The 22,722-nt window shown below is 38.9% G+C and overlaps 1 protein-coding gene across 2 annotated transcripts in view; it reads right to left on the reverse strand.

The window, feature by feature from the left end:
* PARG (poly(ADP-ribose) glycohydrolase) overlaps positions 1 to 22,526 on the reverse strand; it is a 71,843-nt gene extending 49,317 nt beyond the window's left edge. Inside the window, exons 1-7 of one of the 2 annotated variants that reach the window (XM_075717551.1) lie at positions 22,346 to 22,526; positions 18,633 to 18,699; positions 15,094 to 16,077; positions 12,402 to 12,588; positions 11,100 to 11,222; positions 9,688 to 9,771; positions 8,597 to 8,671 (exon numbers count right to left, since the gene is read on the reverse strand). In XM_075717551.1, coding sequence (XP_075573666.1) covers positions 8,597 to 8,671; positions 9,688 to 9,771; positions 11,100 to 11,222; positions 12,402 to 12,588; positions 15,094 to 16,077; positions 18,633 to 18,699; positions 22,346 to 22,526 — 1,701 coding nt within the window. Of the gene's footprint in view, positions 1 to 8,596; positions 8,672 to 9,687; positions 9,772 to 11,099; positions 11,223 to 12,401; positions 12,589 to 15,093; positions 16,078 to 18,632; positions 18,700 to 22,345 lie in introns of those variants that run through there. The other variant, XM_009484214.2, reaches the window with a different exon arrangement.
* Between the last annotated feature and the right edge of the window lie 196 nt (positions 22,527 to 22,722).

The following is a 22,722-nucleotide window of genomic DNA, read 5'->3' on the forward strand; positions in this document are numbered from 1 at the left end:
GAGGAAGGACAAAGTCATCTTTGGAGGGAAGAGGGGAAAAAAAACCCATAACACTGGATTATGCGGAGAAGAATCTTATTTGAGAAGAAGAATGCTTCTGACATTTATCAAAACCACAAACTGACACTTCAAAAGGAAAAAGGAAGACAGCTTACAAGGCAGAGGTTAATTCATTTTTGTTTAATTTTTTTCCCCCCCGAAGGCTCATTCATGTCTTCTGCCAATCCAACCCTGGAATGATCTCTCAGGTGTATCATCCCTAACAGTGGCAGCTTTGCTCTCAAAGCTTTTCAACATTCTAAATAAAATCTGAGAGAAAAATGTATATTTATATTTCTATCTCCTCTTAATGGTTTTAGAAACCCAGTTTCTACTTCTAAGGTGCTGGAAATCTAACCTCAATCATTTTCATTACCAGTTGAGTCCTCAGTCCTGATTCTCTACAGGCCACCAATATACTCTACCTGCATGTTCTTGCAGAGCTATTCTAGCATGAGTAGAAGCATCACAAACATTTCCAAAGCACTGGCAGAGTCCTGGGAAGAAAAGTCAAATACTGCTTTCTAAACACTTTTGAGTTACTCTTGGGAAGCACAAAGTAGTGGAAAGGACAATGACACTGTTTCTACAGCAGTGCTGTAACATGAGGGGAAAAAGTATCTTTCATCTGACACAAGCTAAGGGTGAAAACAATCCATTTCCAGGTTCATTCAAAACTTTTACCTCTCTAAACACAGTACGTGGGGTGGGGGGGGACACGACACACACACACACCGTTTAATACTGCTATGATTTTAAAAACATCTGCTAAGAACCATAGCGTGGATGCATTCAACAGCCATCAGATATTTAACTACAGCTTTCTTCAACCACTTTTGAAACCAATAACCTTGGCACTAAAAGCTTCATGAGACAACATAGCTATTGCCCTTATGAAAGCTGTATTTTCTTTAACATCACCAAAAAAAAGTCAAGCACAGACAGAAGGGGAAAAAGAAGGATCAACTAAAAATAACACAATAGCATAGTAGATTTCAAAAAATCTATAGACTATTTGTTGCTTGGCTGTCAGAATTATAGACTCAAAATAACCAATATCTTGAGAAAAATATCTAGTAATTAAGATTATATTGGCCAAATAAGACCCTCAGACCATCTCCAGGGTACACACTCTGCCACCTTTGCAAACCTGCTCTTTAAAGAATGCATGACAACTAGTAACAAACTCTGCAAGGAAGCAATGTAAACAAATTCAGTTTTTCAGATGAAAAAGCATGAGAAGATTTGGGAATATAGTTACAATACACTTCATTTATGCCTTCACAGTCATCCTAACAATAGCAATGCCTCTTCACCACTTCCCTACTTCTATGTACACTTTTTCAGAGAGTGTTTCTCTTGAAAGCTTTTACCATCACCAGTTTTTTCTTATTCTAACTGCTCCAAATATTAAAAAAAAAAAAATCTAAAGGCACAAAGGAAAAGGCACCACAACCAAAAGGAGCTTCTCTTAGTCATTTGGGATTGACAGGTGAGCACAGATAAATGATTTACACATAATCCAATGGAAGCAAAGAAATCTGTTCATCAGCCCCCTGCTCCCAAAACAAAACAAGCAACTATCTGAAGATAGCTTTTAAAACCAGAACATTTATATTTACTAGATATTTTTTTTTTCCCTTTTTAAACAGGAATGTTCTCCATACAGTGAAAAACTATGGAAGATGTATCTTTACATTGTCTCAAAGCATTAAGTATCCACAAACACTTAAGACACAATATAAGTAACTCTACACCTGGTATGTGCAGATATGCCTTCCCTGGTAATTCCGAGTCAATAGTCTGATGCAATAGTCATTGCGATGGTGCTTACAAAACACCACTTAAAAGATACTCAACTGTTTTGCTGAGAAAGTACAGAAAACTAAGAATAAGCCTGTAATTCAGTACTCAGTGCTACTTCTCCTCTACAATTTCTTAGCTTCTAATGTTTTGAATGCGTACAAAATGTATATTCCCCCCACCCCAGAAAAGCTCACATTTTGTTCAATATGGGGACAAATTCCTTTCTGCTACTGTGAAAAGAAAACCCTTCACGGCACACTCAAAAGACCTTTCAGTTTAGATTTTAAAAAGGTAATCTGATGTAACACAAATTGTTTGAAAACATCTGGACTAAAATGAAATCCAGCAAGGAGCAATGGATAGGCTATTTTCAGCCTTGGGACATTTTGTTTCTTGCTTAAAAGCCTACCTTTCTAGTGCTGACATCTCTGTACAATGCTCACTTCTGTTAGTACTGTCCAGACAATTATAAAAATGATTTATCAAAAACCCAGTCACCAGAACAATTTGGTACTTTAAAATTCCTCCTATTCCAGTATTACTGATTACAGCAATCATTTTTTCAAGCAGGTCATTCAAACAACAAAACGTACAGGAAAGACTAACATGGTTCATAAGACCTGCTAGGAGATAAGAGTGGGCTAAAGCCTTACTAGAACATAAAAATCTCCCAAGATATGCATGTACTTAACAGCAGGAGTGTTCTTAAATAGTTTGGTCTTTTTTCAAATGAGCGAAAATCTACAGCTCAACCATAATCCAACTACACTATACTACAGTCGCATCATTTTCAGATATTGCAATGATAGTCTGTTTTTTATATGAAAAATGGAAATAATGGCAAAAAAATGGAAGTATAATTTCCAAAATTGTCCAGGTAATTTCAAAAATTTCTTAAGGTTATTAAGTTTAAGGTTATTAAATTAAGGTTATTAAGGTTAAGACCACACACACTTAAAGGCTGCGTGGTTCTGTTTGAAATTTCTGTTTGAAATTTTGCAATTGAAGTAGAGTATTTCATTGACAAGACAGTTCTTAATTTCATTCAAATCAGCTGAGTGGTTTCAAAACACAACTAATTCTTCTTAGACAGGAAGCAGACATACTTCCAGTATTTGCACGTCTGATTTTTCTGCTCAGTTCTCAAACACTTAATATGCTCCATCTTAACTCAATTACCTGCATCTGACATTTTCTGAAAGTACCAAGTTCAGGCCAAATGTGCTAGTATGCTACATAGCAACATACATTCAAATGAGAAACTACAGTTTGGCAAAAAAGGCACTAAGCACGTTCTGTAGATATTAACCCAGGTTTTACTAGGTTTATGCTACAATTCAGCAATTCAATAACACACAATTGTTAGGTTTTTCAGTGAAATAAGAGTTTTCTTCTATTTATTTTAACTACTCCTAAGTGCCAAGCATTGACTAAAAGAAACAAGAGTCATTGTAATATGCTCCACCACTCCTCACTTTAAGAATATTCTCCTATATTCTGGAATCTGCACAGAACACCTGCAGCACAAAAAAAAGTGGTATCTTAGAAAGTGTATGCACATATCCACATGAATACTGCTAGGCCAAAATTTAAATAGTAAGGATTTGTGCAGATGAAAAATAAATTTTAGTATAATAATTAACTTCAATTTTTCAAGAAAAGAAAACCAGACTTCTAGAAGAGCAAAGCATCTGTAATATGGATGTGTGGTATTTATGGAAAATAGAAAAGGTTGTATTTATAAATTAATTTATTTACATATTTATCTTGCATATTCTATATTAATAAGTTTATATATTTGTAAATTACATTTAGAGAAAATTTGAAAAAGGTATTAAGTGAGGTTCCAAAAACTTATAGGTAGACACTTGCATGTAAAAGTAGACAGTAACGAAACCTTCACATCCTGACTATTCTGGACTTCTAAAAGGATCTAGCATCCAGAAGCATGATTGTCATTCAAGTTTTAGTGGAAAGAAGCAGGGAGAAATGGAACTTCTTTTCTAATCCTGTTTCAAAACTAGTTACAGCTGTAATTGTAAGACAAACATTTTTAACAGCCCATATTCTATATCACGCAAAAGCATAACTAAAGGGTGAAGAAAAATAGCAATATATTCCTTCAGCTTGACAACTGACCTTGTTTTCTTGCTATATAGCTTTTTATCAGATTTTAGAACAAGCTGAGATTTCTGCCATAAAAAAACACTGCTAACATCCAGTTTTGAGGCTAAAACCAGTGAACTCATGCTTGACTGGAAAAGCAGAAAAAAGGAGCACACAAAGCAGTCTGGTACATACTTCCTTTTCTTTCATGCTGAAGGTTCTTCTCTGCAATTAAATATAGCCAGGAGAAGAGACTGCTCTTTTTAAAGAGCATTATCTGTTTGTTTCAATGTCATAGAAAAATCCAAATGCAAAAGTTATACAGCTTCTTTCATAATACAAAAGGATTTCCTGAATGCTGAATTTATATGGGACTCGACAGCAAATAACGCAGATCCTGGTCATTAAATAGATTGATTGGCTTCAAACAGCTTTCCCAAAAGACAAAAAGACCACAAGACATTCATAAACAGGCACTGCAGACACACACTTTCTCCTACACTAAAAGCCCAAATCTAACAGTTGGAAACTGAGTATTATACAGTGGAGAATGAGAGCGTGTCTTTGTAAAGATACTGACACCATATCCCCTTTAAGTCTTCCTACTTGCGTCAAGTAGGCACCAAGGGTTTAAAGTTCTGCAGAGAGCCTGGAAAAACAAATTTTAGAAGGCATAAGCACCTTTGAGTGAGGTTCATTTAAAATGTCAATTACCTTTACTGTTTTGTCCTCCTAAAAGAGGCTAGTGTATAGGTCCCCATGACTTTCTGTCAGCAACTTCTCATATTAGCACTACGCCACAATGGGGCCTGCGTGACAAGGCCACTTCTGTCTCTCAACTTCAACCCAGCAGAGTCACAAGAATGTAAAAATGGACAAAAGTTCATGAAATTCCATCAACAAAAGATGCCTAGAAAAGTCTAACAGCAAGAAAAACAAGTAATCAGCAGCACTTCCTTACAACGCTCTTTACTTGGAATAATCAGTTTCAGAAATTTCCCAAATCCATCACAGCATCTGTGTACAGATGTAAGTTATGTGCTGCTTATACAATGTCACGTCATTTTCAGATTTAAACACTCCTCTGTTCTTCAAAGAGCAGGACAAATGCAAGTAATAAGAGGAAGAGTTCATGAAACAACATTAACAAGAATTATGCTTAAGCTCTAAGAGACTTTAAAGCAATACAATAAAAACAAAGCATGTCCAGAACGAGCAGGCCCAATCTAAAGCAGCAGACCGTGTGACTGTCTTAAATGATAAATCCCTCTCTTTTCCTTTAAACGAAGTTGCTGTTGTTGGAGATTAGTCTAAGACGTAAGTCTTGAATGACCTCACTAGACTCTCTATTTCACGCACTTGGGAAAAAGCAAGATTTTGGTCTTGCCTGGGAGTGGAAGGGCAAATCTACAAGAAAGAAAAATAAAAACCTACTACAGTATGTAGCACTGTTGATCAAAAGCATGTAATAAATTCCCAACCTATTATCATTCACATGAATAAAGCTCATCTACAACACTTTGTGGGTCCCGAGTCCGCTCCGTCCACAGCGGTTTCCTCACGTTTTCTTTTCTGCTTATTGTTTACTCTTTCCTGCTGGCATCTAGGTAAGTTCTGGGAAAACAGATGCAAGGATGACTTCCAAGTGACAAGAATTTTGCAAGTAAGAAGAAAAATGTTAGCACTAATAATTTTCATCCACTAAGTAATAACTTGAATAAATTCTAAGCCTGTTTGCCAATATTAACAAACAGATGGCAAAACAAATCAATACAACAGTGTGGAAATTCCATAGAGGACAACAAAACTGTCAGATGTCTGAAGCAAATAAGCTACCAAGAGCTTTACGTAACATTACTGATGGGTGCTATGAACTTTTTAAAAGAAACAAAACCAGCCCAAGCTCCCAAATTTACTTCACTGTACAAATAGGATTTTACTTCCACACATTAACTGGCATCCAAAAGAATCTTTTGAAAATAGTGTAAGGGCTCCCTCTTCTGACAATGCTTTGGACAAACTGTAAAACTGGTCAGCTTGTACATGTCAGGGTATGTTGTTCTGGAAAGAAATCGCGGCTCACATACATGGTTTTTATTTCCCATTAGTGAAGAAAGCTGAACGTGTTTTAGTCTTCAAGGGAAATAAATAAGTTTAAGAAACTGGTAATTGTTATTACAAGGAAATTGATCTGAATTTTACAAGTAGGATTTAAAAATAACGTGTAATTCGACTGTGCAACTTGGAAGGAAACTACCTAAAATAGTAAACAATGTAAGACTGATATGAAAGCATTTAACACATTAATAGATAAGGTGAGCTGTGTCCAGAATCAGACAAAGGGTATTTATAATTCACCAAGCACAGACCCATTGAAGTAATTATCTGAATACAGTGGCCTTAAATGAATCACTGAAATAGACACCACTAGATTTGTGGACCCAGCTCCCTTCTAAATCAGACCACAGAATTCTTGGTTAAGAATGTATTGGAAGTCAATAGCGCCCAAGAACATAAACAGATATTTGATGATCATAGGCTCTGTTTTAATATTTTTCTTTTAATATATATTTGTGATTATTTCTCCCTTTATTGAGCTGTTGCCCCTCCCTTTGGGCTGATTACTCAAGCTGGCTTTCCTTTCAGCCAACCCCCTCAACTTCTGCTGAGTTCCCCTGTTCCCTCAAAACCATAAGACAAACAAGAAAATAGACAAGCCAATGGTAAGCCCTTAATGATTAATTCCCAAATACAGTAACTTCAAAAGCTACACTTCACTACAGCTAGTACATTTAGGTCATTTCCACAGAGGATCTCAACTTTTCACTCAAGACCTACTCACTTAAGCAGACTGCAAACAGTCTTTGAAGGCAGATGCCTTGTTAATTTAAAGAAGTTGAAGAGTTCACACATCCCTTAATAACAGAAAAAATTTAAACATCTCTCTACAAGATGTATCCCCTCCACATGTTCTTTCTGTTCACTAAATTCAATATATTCAATAAACAAAGGCAGGGTAAGATTTTGCTCCTGTGGTCTACAAGGAGCCACTGTCTTATAGGGCTTCACTGTTACTTATTTAATATACTGCTGCACACTCTTCACCTTGGTCTAAAATCCGTGTTTTGAAACAGCTCTCCTCCCTTCATCTGGGAACCTCACAAATAAATCATCATTCCCAGGAGACAGAAATTGCCTTTTCACCCTCAGTGAAAGATAGATGGCTGATACATAGTTTATTTTCCTATTGTTCCTCTCTTCTCCGGAGACAGCTGATATTACTTACTCTCCCTGGCTGATGATCTCTGAATCTAATCATCCATAGTTTCTGAACTCCCAGATGCATGATATGAACGCATCAGAACAAGCTCAGTTGCATTTGTAGCAATACAATGGAAATCTGGTACGTTCCTGAGTCAGTTTTTTAAATAAATAGTTTACTTGTACTTTGAAACATTCTAATAATTTAAATACATATTCTTTAGTAACACAAGATTGAGGAGTTGAACAGGCCAAGTTAATTTTCATTAGTACAAGAGTCAACAGGAACAAAGAAGCCAAATGTCCACAACCTCTACCATCCAGCCATGACAGCCTGAAAAACAGAGACCCCACAGACCAGAGGAGGGAGCACTAAAGGGGCAAGATGGGTGAACACAGTAGCTCTCGTGGCTAGCAAATATGATACCACCAGTATTTTTATTGATACCTTCTGTCATCAATAACAATACTGTGTTGCATGCAAAACAAAACTCATTCTGTAAAATAGTTGTCCATATATGCAATGGAAATAGGCAATAGAAAGAACAGTTGCTCTGATCACACAAATTAAGCAGACATCTATTTTAAACATGCATAACTAACAAAATTAACTTCAAATCAAATATAGTTTCCAGTGAACCTTAATACAGCTTAGCAAGCCCCTAACAACAAAACAAGCACACGTTTTAAAAGCACTTCTGAGTTGGTGGAGGACACAATTTCTATTGCATCTCATTTAATCTCCCATACTGCTTTAATTAGCATAGTTTCTGAACATCTGTCAGCATGTGCATTACGAATAGTCCAACTTGCATTTGCCACCTACTATTCAGTTTTCTTTTCCATCCTCTTGCAGGAAGGTAACAAAGTCATAAAAACCATGCCAGTCTTTCAAAGGCTCTACGGTTTAAATTCATCATCTTGGTATATAGCAAGATTTTTCTGCTAGACCAGCAAAGCACAGTCTATACAAACACCACTGCAATATTACATTAGAATTGTTTAAAAAACATGGGGGGGGTGGGGCGGAATAAAAAAGAGCAACACTTTTTAAAACAAGAAACCATTACAGTGGAAATAGGAATAAAATTTATTAATAAATCTAGTTATAAAACAGAGAAAAGGCATTTCTCACCTTACCTTCAGTAACCTTAGCTGTTACTGAAGCACCCAAATTACCTGCTTAAGATTTAAAATTAATCCAGTTTATAACGTACAATTATCACTTCAACTGAAGTTACCAGCCAAGTAACTGTCCACATAGATCATGATTGCAAAACCTTTACTCTTGAAAAGGGAAATAAAGGCAAAAGCACTGAGACATATAGACAAAGTAGTCACTTGTATTTTACTTTTCTTCCTATTTTAAATCAACTTGGTTTACCTTCTCACAGAAGTCAGTAAGAGCAGTGAAGTCCCATTTCTTGGAATAAGCAACATTGTATCTCAGTATAGCCTCCTAGAGAAACAGCATAACAAAATAAGCTTAGAGACTCATTAGCAGAAGGAAAACTGTTTTATGAAATTTCCTTTTTGAAGGAACAGTACCATCTAGTGGCTAAAACCTGTCACACAGCCTACCAAAATGCATAAAACTGTATTAATATGGCGCAACTCCATGATGCTGAATCCCGTATTTCAGGTTTAGTGTTAAATAAGGTTTAGTCTACAGGTTTTTCCTCCTAGCACAAAACAAGATAAGGCATGCTTGGATCTGCCCAGAACACACAATACAAACATTCCCCACCCTGTGCTTGCTCTCTTTAAAAATACCAATAGGCCCTTTACAACAACAACCACCTTGAAAAAATTCTCAAGAAAAAATACCAAATAAAATAGTATTGCCAAGGGAAGTTTCATTACTTGCCAGGGGAGCACTATTTATTCGTTTAAAGTTTATCTGTAGCTTTTGCACCCTTCTCCTTCCCCGCCTTTCAGGTATAATCTAAATTACATTATTCTTCACAAAAAAACATAATAGCAATTCTAAGCTGCGCCAAATCACAATTCATTAAAAGCCAGTGAGAACTGTCAGAGTTATCAACAGAGCATTAGTCTCCAAAATCTACAGATTTTTGTCAGCAGCTTGAACTGTTGCAATTTTAGTGGAATATGCTGGTGTGAACAGTTACTGTTTCAATCTCTCTCACCTGTGCATCGCCCTACCATGTGGTTATAGAAAAAGCCTACATGCTACATTTACCACAAATTAGTAGACACCGCTGGACAAACACAGTTTTGTGTAGACTTATAAAAACCAACTAATTTTAATAATACCTAACAAATTCAGTGGTAACACCTAAGACTCATCAAGACCTTTAATTCATTAGGGAATCCCTTGAACAGCATAGATTTTTTTTTTTTAAACTTATAAGTGATTAAACAAACAGGACTGAGCCAGAATCACTAACAGTACACAAAGACCCTGCATGTACTTATATGTATATAGACTTGATTTCAAACTGACAAGCTTACCTTCAAATCATGCGAGCAAGTAAATTTGTTAAGTAAGGCAGTTTGGATTAGTTCCCATCGACTTCCAGCAGTTCTATCTCCATTCTTTAAAACAAAAGCCCAAAACAAAGTCAAAGTTATTCAAGACAGAAAGACATATTGACTAATAATTGTCTTCCTTGCCACATTTCTTTTAAATAAAATTTGCTTTCTTGTGAAGTTCTTTAAAAATAAACCACATATTTTGAGTAACTGTAAAGTAATTCTGCAACTTCTAGTTCACTGTATTTTACTTCCTTAAGAGTTCCTTTTTAATTGAAGCATTCACAAAACTCATAAAGAGCTCTTTTTCACATATGCAGCACTCTTCCTCGTGCCATCTCAAGACGGACAAATAATGTTCAGTACATTATTTGTACACAGTACACTGAAGAAAGTGGATTTTGCAGATAAAACATGACCACAGTTTATAAAATCCACAACTCAAAAATATAAACTGAACAAACTTTATAAAAATGTGTATTAAGAACAACAAGGGCACAGATTACAAAAGCATATTGCTGTGGCTGACTCTTGCACCAACCCAAATTTAAGACATCCTGTGATATTTTTCCTCAACAGAAAGTCTTATTACCCATTCAAAGCAATAATGATATTCCTTATGAGACTACCACAAGGGCAAAGACAACTCATCTTGCTCAACTGGCAACAAAGATCTTATGAACACTTTATCTCTGAAACATCAATTAAATTAATTTTATACTGTATCTGTAAAATTGATAAACAAAAAGACTGAGGGTATTTTGTAGAGGCTATAAAAATCCTCTGTTCCAGATTCAAGTATCAATAATCACTATACAGTCTTCATTACAGGACACACTTGCTTATTTTATTCACCACTAAAGTACTTCAGTGGGTACGTTTAATTAAGTCTTGAGCAATGACAAGAAATACCAGATCAACAAACCATGCAGGGCCAACTCTAATCCCCTTGTCACTGTTTTAGCAGAGCAGCAGACAGATACACCTCAATCTATCAGCAATACCTGACAGAATATTATAATCAATTCATTCACATCTGTTGGTATCCCAAATTGCTTCACAAAAAACCAAAACAAAACATATAAATATATAAATATGTAAAAATATAACTTATATGGAGTGTAAGTTTATACTTCATATAAGTACAGAAATATATACACTATCAAATCAATGGCTAGGTAAAATAATCACTAGAAAAAAAAAATCTTCTGCTCTGTCTGAAGCATCACGATCCAGAATCCAGCTTTTCAGACCACGTACATTTGATTTTCCAATTTGATTTTCCAATTCCATACATCAGTTTGCTAACTGAGCAAATGCAGTAAACTGAAAACTCATCTATATGTAAACAAACTTACTTGATTACACAACTGTAAATACTTTTATCTTACCTCATCCTCTACAGGGTATAAATTTTGTTCTGAGCAGGGCATTTTAACATGCTTGTTGTCCCACAAATCTTTGTAGTGAGTTGGAAAAGGTTTAGGAGCCTCTCCTTCCCTCAGAAGATCTACCTGCAACACAGGAGGAGAGGGGAAAAAAAAAAAAAAAAAGCTCAGACTCTACTTTCAAGTTTTTAAATGGAAGAAATAAAAAGGAAGCAAAAACATAGTTAAAAAAAGCTCTCATCTACAGCCACCCTGTTTAGAAAGTGGAAAGCTACAAACTGATCACATGATGGATATTCAGTTAGAAAAAAAGCCATCTGTTACTCTTACGTTATACTTGGTGAAAAGAACACCACCTTATCATTTGACCTCTTGAAACACATTGAAATAAAGATAATACATGCAATTATTTTCTGTCCAATTATCAACTAAATACTTCCTCATTTACGAATTTAAGTATCTACATAGTTTCATTCAAGTATTTTCAAAGCGTAGTTTCAAATCTAACCATAGTCATGTGCAGAAATAACATTTTTTAACCCAACACTGAAGAGGATGAGAAATCATTACAGATATAGCAATATTTCAAGTTTATGCCACAGAATATCAGAAACAGAAAAAATAAGTAACACAACATTCTGAAAGACTTAATCTGCTATACAGCCTTCTGGCAGTACTGGTTCTCTCAGAACTTGCATTTAAACTTAACATGCTTTTCTTTCGTTTGCGATTTATCCGTGACACTACAGGTGTGTGATCACAAGTTTTATTTCAACAGTAATTTCACTGCATACTACTCCAAAGGATTAAAGGCAAATATATCAGATTTGATCTAAAATGCGGTGGTAAAACTGTTAGAAACTCCTCTTCATTTTCTGTCTTCTTCGTATCTTGAATATCTTGAGCCTTTTGTGTATCTTGAACCCAAAACAGAACCATATTAAAATGAAAATATAACATGAAAATGTTGAAGTACAAATTTTACTTGCAGACGTATTTAAATTCCCACAGTTTACAACTCAGACAAGGAAGTACACACACACCTATGCAAAAGAAAAACACTAGTCCCTAATAAGCCAGAGGCAGTAAAACCATAATTACATTTCTTCTGGATCTTAATACCCTAAGTCTATGCATCAGAAAAGTCAATTTTCAGGAAAATCAGTTGCCCCAGTCTGCTCGCAAGGAACAGCAAAGAAAGATTTCCACAACCTGCTAATGCTGTAAGACTAACATTTGGCTTTTCATATTATTGAACAATTGAGTAAGAAATTTGATTTCAGGTAATACACTGAATTATCATACTCTGACGGTTACTGTATGATTGGCTGAGGGTCGCAGATGAGGAAGACGGGCCCCACACATAGGCATTCTTCTCATCTCTTCAATCGGTGTCCCAAACCATTTCTTATTAGTCGGAAGAGGAGGTGGCATATATTTAGGAATCTTCCTTCCTGGCCTCTGGGGTTTGAATTCACACTTTTCTTTTCTGCTGTTAAAATAAAATACGTTGAAACATTTTATTTCCACTGAAAAACCTGGTAGGCAAATACACAGACTTCTACTCAAGGGTTACGTTTATAACAAAGTCAGTTTATTTGCTAGCCTTTGCTGTGGCCCCAGGCCAAAACTTTATTTGGGGAAATTCCCCACCACCACCAACCTCCTCTTCCCCAACACACACAAGTACATGATGTCTACCAAAACACTCTTCTCTACAGGCTTACAAACACAGAACTGCAATATGTTAGCCAGGCAGGGTTCTTCTCTGCACAGTCATGCTCTTTCCCAACAGGATCTGTTTATCCAGGGACAGGAGACAGACTCATTAGTCTGCATTTGTCAGGATACCCTCTACAGCCCCTTCTCAACTGTTAGAAAACAAACATGTACTCCTTCTACAAACTGAAAAAAAAAAAAAAAAAAAAAAAAGATAAACTTCTTAATCACCCTTTCTCACTAGGGTTGTATTTTTCATGCCAGGCATACAATACTTGCAATGGAAATAGAAATTTAAAAGTAATCCAAAAAACACTTGCAAAATTCGAATATACGCAAGAGCAGATCAGCTAATACTCTTCAATGATCAAAGGTATTTGCATGGATCTGATATGTTTTGGGGAAGAAAAATCTGAACCTGCTGTATGTTTGATGTAACATACCAGATGTTTCTCATGCAAGAGAAAGGTCTCAGAGCAAAACGCAAACCAAGTTAAAAGCCTACACTTCGAGGTACTGTTTAGACCTCTAAATTCCCCTTAGTGCACTTACTCCACCCTGGATAAAGATGTTGTCCAACCTGTTCACTGCATCTATGCATACGCCAGTATCTTCAGGTGCAGACAGTGCCTTCAACCTGGCCGACTGCAAGCAAACGGTGTAACCACGCAGGCATGACACTGGGTACAGGCCCACTGTGCTCATCTGAGAGCTAAAAGATAGCTCTGGCACAGCATGACTGATGACTGAAACCTGCTGGATACATTACTGCTTCCTTCTCCGCAAGTTAAGATCTGAACCACTCTATTATCTGCTGCAGACCTGGTCTAATGAAAACCAGGAGGAAAGCTTTAAGATTATTTAACTGCCCTCTTAAGCACTATAGAGAATACAAGTATTTTGTCTGGCGCTGAGGTTTATAACCTTCACATCATCTCGTTTAGGCCCCCAAAAGACAAAAAAACCCCTCCACCAAACCCCAAAACCAAACTCCTCTCTCTACAGCCTCATACTCTACCTTACTAATTATTCTGTAAAGCGTTGCTAGGATTCCCATCTATCCACACAGCAAAACTTTTGCATGAGTTTCTCTTCTCAAACACAGATTTATTGTAACACATAATGCGCTAGCACTGACAAATGCAAGCCTCAACCTCTGCTGCTTTGCTACAACAGCAATTCATTTAAATTAGCGAAGAGTACTCCCTAAGCCCATCAGTTTAAACTTCATGACCCTCTTCTCCATACTTCTTTTAGCAAATTCTTCATCCACCCATTTTTCCTAAGAACTACCTTTTTTGTTTTCCAAATCTACTCTCAGCCTACTCCTCTCTTAAGACTTCCTAAATGCAAGCTCCCATCCCTAGTTAGCCACCCTCCGTCCCCCTCTTCTTCATTTCCTTGAAAGATACGGTTCATGCTGCTCCTCACATCCAGAAAGGACCTCCCAGTAAAGATGTGCAAAACTACTTTCTTGCCCTACTTTAAGGACTTGAGTCTACTGAAATAATTGCTTATTACACCAACAGTCACAGTGCTCTTGTTTTTGCCTACTCCTTTGCCATTTATTCACTTCCTCAGCTCCTACTGAAATCCAAGTTCTTCAGAGCAGAGACTATCCTTTTGTCCTTACACAACATCTAGCATAGGGAGTCCTGGGTCATGCTCAGGGCTTCCATTTCCATTGCTGTAGTGTGTAATCACCACTCCTTCTCTCTCCCAAATTATGAATAAAGCCCCAAAAAACCACAAAAAAACCTCACACACATCTCTACAGCTGCTTTCAAAAGTGAAATTTTTCATGTCTCTTTCAAAGAAAGCATCAGTAGCACCAATGCTTCAACAAAATAGATTCAGTATTTTCAACAGATGAAACTAAACCCAAGAAAACATCAGTTCCCTCAAGTATTCTCAATGAAATAACGAATGCTAGAGCTGCACTCCAGAAAGTACTCTTGTACCACCATTCATTCTCAAGCATTAAAAATCCCATGGTCTTAAATCACTTCTTTGATAAAGAAAATCAGTTTTCTACAGTGTCTTTAATTCCCAGATCTCCAATGATTTAAAAAAATTGCACTGGACAAACGCATCCTTTAAAAAAAACACAAGTAGTCCCATTAAAAATAAGTTACTTCAAGCTTACATCAAAGTTGTCTTTGTGCCTTAACATACATTTTGCAAAACTCTTTATGAAATCCAGTCTCCAAAGTGCTATCACGAAAAAGGAAATTTTTGAGCATAAAAAACACAGATGAAGAGGCAGACAGAATGCTACCTTTTCTCCTCAGTCTTAGGTATCCTCATGAAATGAGACGTGATTTTCGAGTCTCTCTTCACACCCTGTTTTGCACCTTTGCATTCTGATGACAGAGCAGGAGAGATCCCAGGTGACTTTGTACGCAGACCATCCTCTTTAACAGAATTATCTATTTCCTCAAAGCTTTCACAGCCCTTGGCAGAAAAACGGGACTTTCTTGACTCCAGTTCAGCATCCCCATATTGAATTCTAAAACATTTGTTTACAGATTTTGACATATTGATCTCCTCTCGCTCATCAAGAAATGGACTTGTCTCTTCATCAGCCTCTGACCCATGACAGCTATTTTTAGAATTATCTACATCCATTGGTGACTCCGGTTCACTTTCTTTCTCAAAAGCAGGTGAATCCCCTGAACTGCTCTGACATTTGCTCAGTTTCCCAGGACCTCCAAGATCAGATACACAAGCATCACAACCAGCATCTGAAAGTGGACTTTCCGGAACTACATCCCCTTCTTCTTGTTCACCCATTAAACAGACGGAACTGCAACTCTTCAGCTTCTGTGAATTGCATGAAGCCACTTGTCCATCTGTCTCAGTGTCTTTTGAAGAAAGTTTCGTATTTCCCATTTTCAAAGACTGGCCTGATGATAATTTCCTCTGAGTCCAATTGTCACTGCTTTCTTCACAGCCTCTCTGAGTCTGCTTGCCAGTTTTGTGCATGTGATCGATGTTGGCATTTTTAAAGAGGTCTCCAGACTGCATCCCCTTCACAGGCTCTGTGTCTAAGATCGGATCTTTGTCCTCAGCCTCCCAGTTATACATGCTGCCTGTCTGAGGCAAATTTACATGCTTTGCACCAACTTCCACAGATATTTTTGAATAATTTTGCTGACAAATATTCTCTAGCTTTTTCACATCATGCTCACAAAAGTTCTCTTTTTTAATGGAAGTCATCTTGGGATTTGCTTCAGTATTGTTATTAAATTTGCTGTGTAAGCTGTGGAAGAGAAGTAAGGGAATTTAATGTCTTATCTCCAAATGAAATTCCTGTGTGTGTATATATATATATTTTTAAAGGAATGATTATAAACATACAATAGAAACTACAGAATTTTACCCATTATACTCTGTAAGTGAGCGCTACCAGGATCAACAAGTTTTATTGCACTGGGTAATATAGCTCAATAACAACCTATTTCCATTTAAAGGCTCCAAAGGATCATGTCAGTTGCCCACCTTAGAAATCTATTCCAGTGATTCATTATCCTTATTTTCAAATCTAAAGAGTATTATAAGCTATTATTCAGTTATTTTCTCCAGATGAAAAAAGGCAGAAGTCATGATAAAGTCCCCCTTAACTTTCATTTTAATCGGTTAAATACACTGAGCAAGGAAATCAATGGTTTTGGAGCCATTCCCTGAGCTACAAAAACTAATCTTTTAGAAGAACAGGACACAGTAGTCCACAGTCTCAAAAACATTCTATTACTTCCTTATTTTTATAAGCAGCCCATGACTCTTCAAAAAAAAAAAAAATCGCAATACAAAATCAGAGTAAATACATTTAGAACTGATAATAAAAATTAAGACACATTAAATCAATCAATCAAATCAAGAGAAAAGTAACCTAATTTGTCCTGCACTGTCTTACACAAAGAATGGAAAGAAATGTGTCCTAACGGTTACGCAGGGAAATGAAGCGAGTTTTGTATGAGCGGATTAAACTTTTCAAGAAAACATTGGAAAATCATTTCACACTTACATACTAATTTTTGTGACAGTGTATTGATAAAGAAAAACACCTAGACACCATATGAATATTAAAAAAACCTGACTAGTCTTGGTGAATATATCACTCTGAACAATACCTTCTCCTGAACATATGGTTACAACATTGTTTATAACCAATGCAAACTAAGCATGCTAAACACCGCATGTCTCGTCATTGCTCAGTTTCCCATCTTCCCATCTAAATAGGAAAATACGCAATTACCACACAATCCTAAATTCAGCAACTGAACATCTTAATAGATTTCTGAAGGCATTAATTCTCTCCATGAATGATAACACAGCCTCTTCTAAAAGAGCACTCTGGATAAAGAGATAGCATTCACACCTTTACCACTACAGAACAAAAAGAAGAAAAAAAAAAAAGGGGGGGGGGGGCGGGGCTTGGAGTAAAAAATGATAGCTTGGAACTTCACTCATAGGAAGATTATTTGAAAACAAAGGGATTTTAGATGGTTTTATATTATGATAATTTAACTCCCCATCTATCCCCACTGAAAATTTTGATGAACAAAAATGAAAGTTATGTTACTGCTGCCATCTCAATAAGTGACTGTTTAAAGATATTGACAATATCTGTTGCCCCTGAGAAATCAAACCTAACACAAAGACAGTGCTCAAATTCAAATAAATTAAAATTGTGATGTTAACTGCAATAGAAAGGCACATGCAGTGTTTACACGACTAACCTGCTGCTTAATGCTGACTATGCTGTAATCTGTCAGCAAGACTGGAAGAGGGCATATAAAAGCAATTCTCTAAAGGAGGGAATTAATTTTTTTTTTTTTTAAGATTTCCTTAAGCATCCTCTTAACATCTTTGCTTAGTAAAGGCTCAACCTATAAGCCTGTAATTGAGCCCTGCGTACTTCTTTATTACCCATTATCACAAGTTTTCCTAGCTATTTTAGTACCACTACGGTTTTCAATTTCTATTCATTAACAAACATCAATGAAAAATAAGCCAGCACATTTACAATTCCAATTATAGAAAAAAATAATATCTGGTATACCTCTGCACCAGAGAGTTAAACTCTTAGGAGTTTAATTTTAACACTGCCTTGCAAACATTGCTCCTGACAGACTACACTAGCAGAAAATATCAATTTTTACCCGGTGCCATTCAGCAGCAAAACTTTTATGACATCTTTCACAAAATGAACTGAATGCACATTTCAGCACCTGTAAATTCTGGTCCAAATTAAATCAAGTTATGCATGCTTATACTACAATCACAGTCCAATGAGACGAACCAAAACAGACTTTTGTCTGTAAATTAACAATGGAATTGTGAGCTGAAGGCAGGACCATCAGCCAAAATCTGCAACTGTTATTGCCCTATGTTAAACAAAAATAAAAGCAGAGCTGTTGACTAGGGACATAGTCTGATAGTACAGATAACTGTCTAGTGGTTGGCTGCCACTGGAAGCAGCAGTCCCACTCTGCCTCGCTTGCTGCAAATTCCCATCTTTTGCTTTGCAGGAGCAGCAGTATTTATTCACCTAAGCAGTGAGGTGCTTCAGGAACCTAAGTCAGCAAAAAAGTTTGATTTTGGGGGGTTAGAGGGGAGGGGTGGGGGACTAGTTAGCTTTTTGTAGTGAAAGTCTGTCAGTTGCACTCAAGAGGGTGTGCCAAGGTAAGGAAAGCAGCAGAAATGGGGTTGCCTTTTTTTCAGTAGCTAGCTGTACTGGCAGCCTGCACTTTGATCTCCCCACGGGCCCACTCAAAGAACACAACTTTTGAATAGGTATGCCGTGCATTTTACCTTTTGGACTCGGTTGTCTTGGGTCCTTTATTCTCCAACCAAGTGGTAATTGTCCGTTGTTTACAAACTGAAAAACCACAGGTCACTACATTATTACATGAAACACGATAAAACTGCAACATGATTGCATATGAATAAGATAATTTGTAGTGGATGAAGATAAGAACACCTCAATTAAGTCCTCATTATCATCTCTACTATAGGGAGCATCCAGACACTAACACTATTAAAATTACATGTGATGTATTTAATTTGTATCAGTCAGCAGCTGCAGCTTCTGTAATAATCTTTATAAATGCCAGACTTGGCGTGTGGTGGGCTTTTTTCATCCAGCCTTTTTTTAATATGGTTTAAAACATACAGTGAACATCTAGTTTTAAAAAAATAAAAAAGCGTGCAACTGTAACTTTCCAGCTCTCATTATCACCTTTAATTACCACCTCAGTGAGCCCCAAAAGACTTCTGCTGAAAAAGCCCCTAACAACTAGGCAGCTTAGAAGACCCAGCTGAGAACCTTATTTGTGTGTAGCATACTGTGAAACATGAGGCTTAATATAAAGATTGTACACATTAGAAGTGACAAATGCTGAGAAAAGGACTTTTTCTTTTCCCCTTGTCGTGGTTTAGCCCCAGCCAGCAACTAAGCACCACGCAGCCGCTCGCTCACTCCCCCTACCCCGATGGGATGGGGGAGAGAATTGGAGGAGTAAGAGTGAGAAACACTCCTGGGCTGAGATAAGAACAGTTTAATAATTGAAATAAAGGAAAATAGTCATGATAATAATAATAATACAATAATGATAATAATAATATACAAAGCAAGTGATGCACAATGCAATTGCTCACCACCCGCTGACGGATGCCCAGCCAGTTCCCGAGCAGCGATCGCTGCTCCCCGGCCACCCCCCCCCCCCCCAGTTTCTATACTGAGCATGACGCCGTATGGTATGGAATAGCCCTTTGGGCAGTTTGGATCAACTATTCTGGCTGTGCCCCCTCCCAGTTTCTTGTGTACCTGGCAGAGCATGGGAAGCTGAAAAGTCCTTGACTAGCATAAGCAGTGTTTAGCAACAACTAAAACCATCAGGGTGTTATCAACATTCTTCTCATACTAAATCCAAAACAGAGCACTATGCCAGCTACTAGGAAAAAAATTAACTCTATCCCAGCCGAAACCAGGACACCCCTCCATCCATGAACAATTTGTAAAGCCTATCAATGCTTACTCCCCTAAACAGCAACAAAATGTGAAGGACACAACTTTTTCAGATTTACTACCAACCACAAAGCTCCAGTGAATGTAATCGGTCTCTGTGAAGTTGCAGTTCAGATAGGCTTTCAATAGAACACCAGCACACGAACTAATTAAGTACAGACTTGGGGCGGGGGAGGAATAGGGAGAAAAACTCAAAGCAGTTATTTCACAACTGGAAAGTAATCTTCATTAGTATAAGAAGGGTTTTTTACTTTTGTTGTTGTTATTTAAAGGTAATTCTAAAAATGTGGCAACTAGCTTCAGTTCCCTTTCTTTCCATTTGCAAGAGAAGTTATCTACCTGCCACTGCTGACTGTGCAAGGTGGCTACTCAGTGCTTTCAACTGGGTAAGTAAAATTTGTAGTTCCCCCACTGCAACAGTAGTTCTGCTTAAAAACCTGTGCAGCAGATCTGGCTATTCTGGTTAATAGTCACTACAGAAAGACTCAGCATCTTACTGCAAATGGAGGTTGTGTAACTTGTAGCACAGGTAACTTAGGCCATAGGTAACTTAAGATACGTTGTTTCATAAAAGCTTTCCCTAACATTTGAGGCCTTGAACACTTTTCCACAGCTGGTTATCATATATCCTCATCAAAAGTACAGAATTTCTAGAATGAAAAAATAATCTCCAAAAAATGTTTAAATCATTTAAAGTTCTTCTGAAACAGCACAAACAATAGCGCAAAATTGCCACCATACGACTAGGTCACCAGGGAGTAATGCCAAGCTGTATGTAGACTACAAGCACAAGGATACCTGTGCCATACTCAGCCATTTAATTTTTCAACAAATGTTCAGCCTCAGCCCACTTAGACAAAAATAACAGCTTGATGAATTTTGTGAACTAAAAGATCTTTATTTCTAAAGAGTCACTAAAACAGAAATATATTAGTCATTCCATTTATCAAGTTTCACCTTCTTACATTTGAAGTGTTAACCCAAATTGCCTACAGGAAAGGGGAAAGAAGCAGCCAGAAAAAAACCTGAAGAGACACGTTAAAACACGGGACGAATAAACCTCTTCAAAGGCAGCTGACTACCTCTTCAGGTATAAACTTGCATTGAGGAAAGAATACTTATTCATTAGCACAATAAATAGAAATGATAGCAGCAGCATCAGAACGGAATGAAATGGCTTTGGTCTGAACTTTCATATCTGACTAGCCGTTTAAGCTCTATAACCAACATAACAAACATAATTTTTCTTTAGTATTAGTAAGATCTCTTTTTGCTTCAGATAAGGTGCTAAAAATGTGAGAGGCAACAAAAAGACAACATATGCTTACATTCAGTGTAAACAATACAGCCAGACTTCGGTGTAATTTTTTTTTAAAGTGGTCTCTAAATTTTTACTCAAGATTCCCCAAATCATTTCCTCAGAATCTACCACTGAGGAAGACAACTGAATTTTTAGAAGATTCTCATTTATCACTGTAGGAGTGCATATATATAACTTCAAACTATTATCTACTCAAAGTTGCCTCTTAGTTACCAGTTACTGAGGTTTATCTCATCAAGTGAAGACCACAGCAAATCTGGTTTCTTTTCCTTCCCTGCATTCCTTTCTTACTCCTGAAATAGGTACTTCATTGTGCATTAAAATTTTATTTTGCCAGCATTAGCTCTAAATAAAAACAACCTAAGCAAGCCACGTGGGAACTTTTCCTTCGCAGCTTTGTTCCACAGCAGGAGGGGCACCCCCACGACCAGCAGCGCTCTAGGCCTGCAGCCACACGCCCCCGTGGGTTCCTGTCATTAGCCTTAGCTCTCCCTGTCGCGACAGCCTGGCACAACACCCCGCTGAGCTTCGTTTCTCCCGCAGCAGGTATCTGTCCTCCCGCGTACGAAACACGCGACCTTTAGCAGCTCGCCCCTCCCCGGGATGGCTGCACCGTTACTGAGTTTGTAAAGAATCAGGCGCAGAGCCAGGATAACGATGCTGCACAAAACCGTCTCCAAAGGGAAGCCACCGGGCTCGGGGACGCGGAGTTAGGGACGAGCCAAGCCCGACACCGAAGGCCAGCTCCGGGAGGCTACGTGCACCGGCGCAAGCGGCCTCTCGCCATTTAAAGCTGCCCTCCCTTCAGCGTATCACGCGGGGAGGACAGCAGAAAGGCAGTGAGCAGCAGAGAGGGACACCGCAACTCGGCGGAGCCCCGGCCCGGCCGCCTCCTCCCGCCAAGCCCCAGGCGGGGCCGCGGTTCCCGCGGGCCGGGGCGGCGGGGGCCGCCGAGCAGCGCTCCGGCCCGGCTGCGGCAAGCTCAGCACTGCCCAGGCTTTGCAGGCAAAGCCGTCCGTCTCCCAGCACCCCGAAACTGCCCAAACCGCCGCCGGGGGGGGGGGGGGGGGGAGGGGGGAGGCGGACCCCCGGCGAGCCCCCTTCCGCGCCCAGCCCCGGCGCTCGCCTGGCCGCTCCCCCTGCCCCGGGAAGTGCGCAGCCCCGGCCGGTACAAACCTTTGTTCCCCACGGCGGTGGCGGGGCTGCCGCCGCCGGAGCTGCTGCCCCCGGGCCCCTCCTGGCGGGGACCGAGCGGCGGCGGCGGCGGCCGCTGCTCTCCCTGGGAGCCGCCGCCGGGGCTGGCGGTGCTCGGCCGGGCTCTCTTCCGAGGGGGGTCCCGCCCGCAGCCCGCACTCATCCTCGGCGGGCCCGCCTCCGCCCGCCCAGCCCGCCTCAGCCGCGCGGGCCCGCCAGCGGCCGCCGGGGCCAGGCGACAGCCGCCCCCCGGGGACGGCGCGACGATGCGGCGGCGGCGGCAGCTCTGCCCCTCCGCATCCTCCGGCCTGCAGCGCCGGGATCGTCCCGCCGACCGCCCCCTCGGCGGGATGCGCGGA

This window comes from Pelecanus crispus, chromosome 10 (assembly GCF_030463565.1).
Source record: "Pelecanus crispus isolate bPelCri1 chromosome 10, bPelCri1.pri, whole genome shotgun sequence".
In the NCBI taxonomy this organism is placed as follows: domain Eukaryota; kingdom Metazoa; phylum Chordata; class Aves; order Pelecaniformes; family Pelecanidae; genus Pelecanus; species Pelecanus crispus.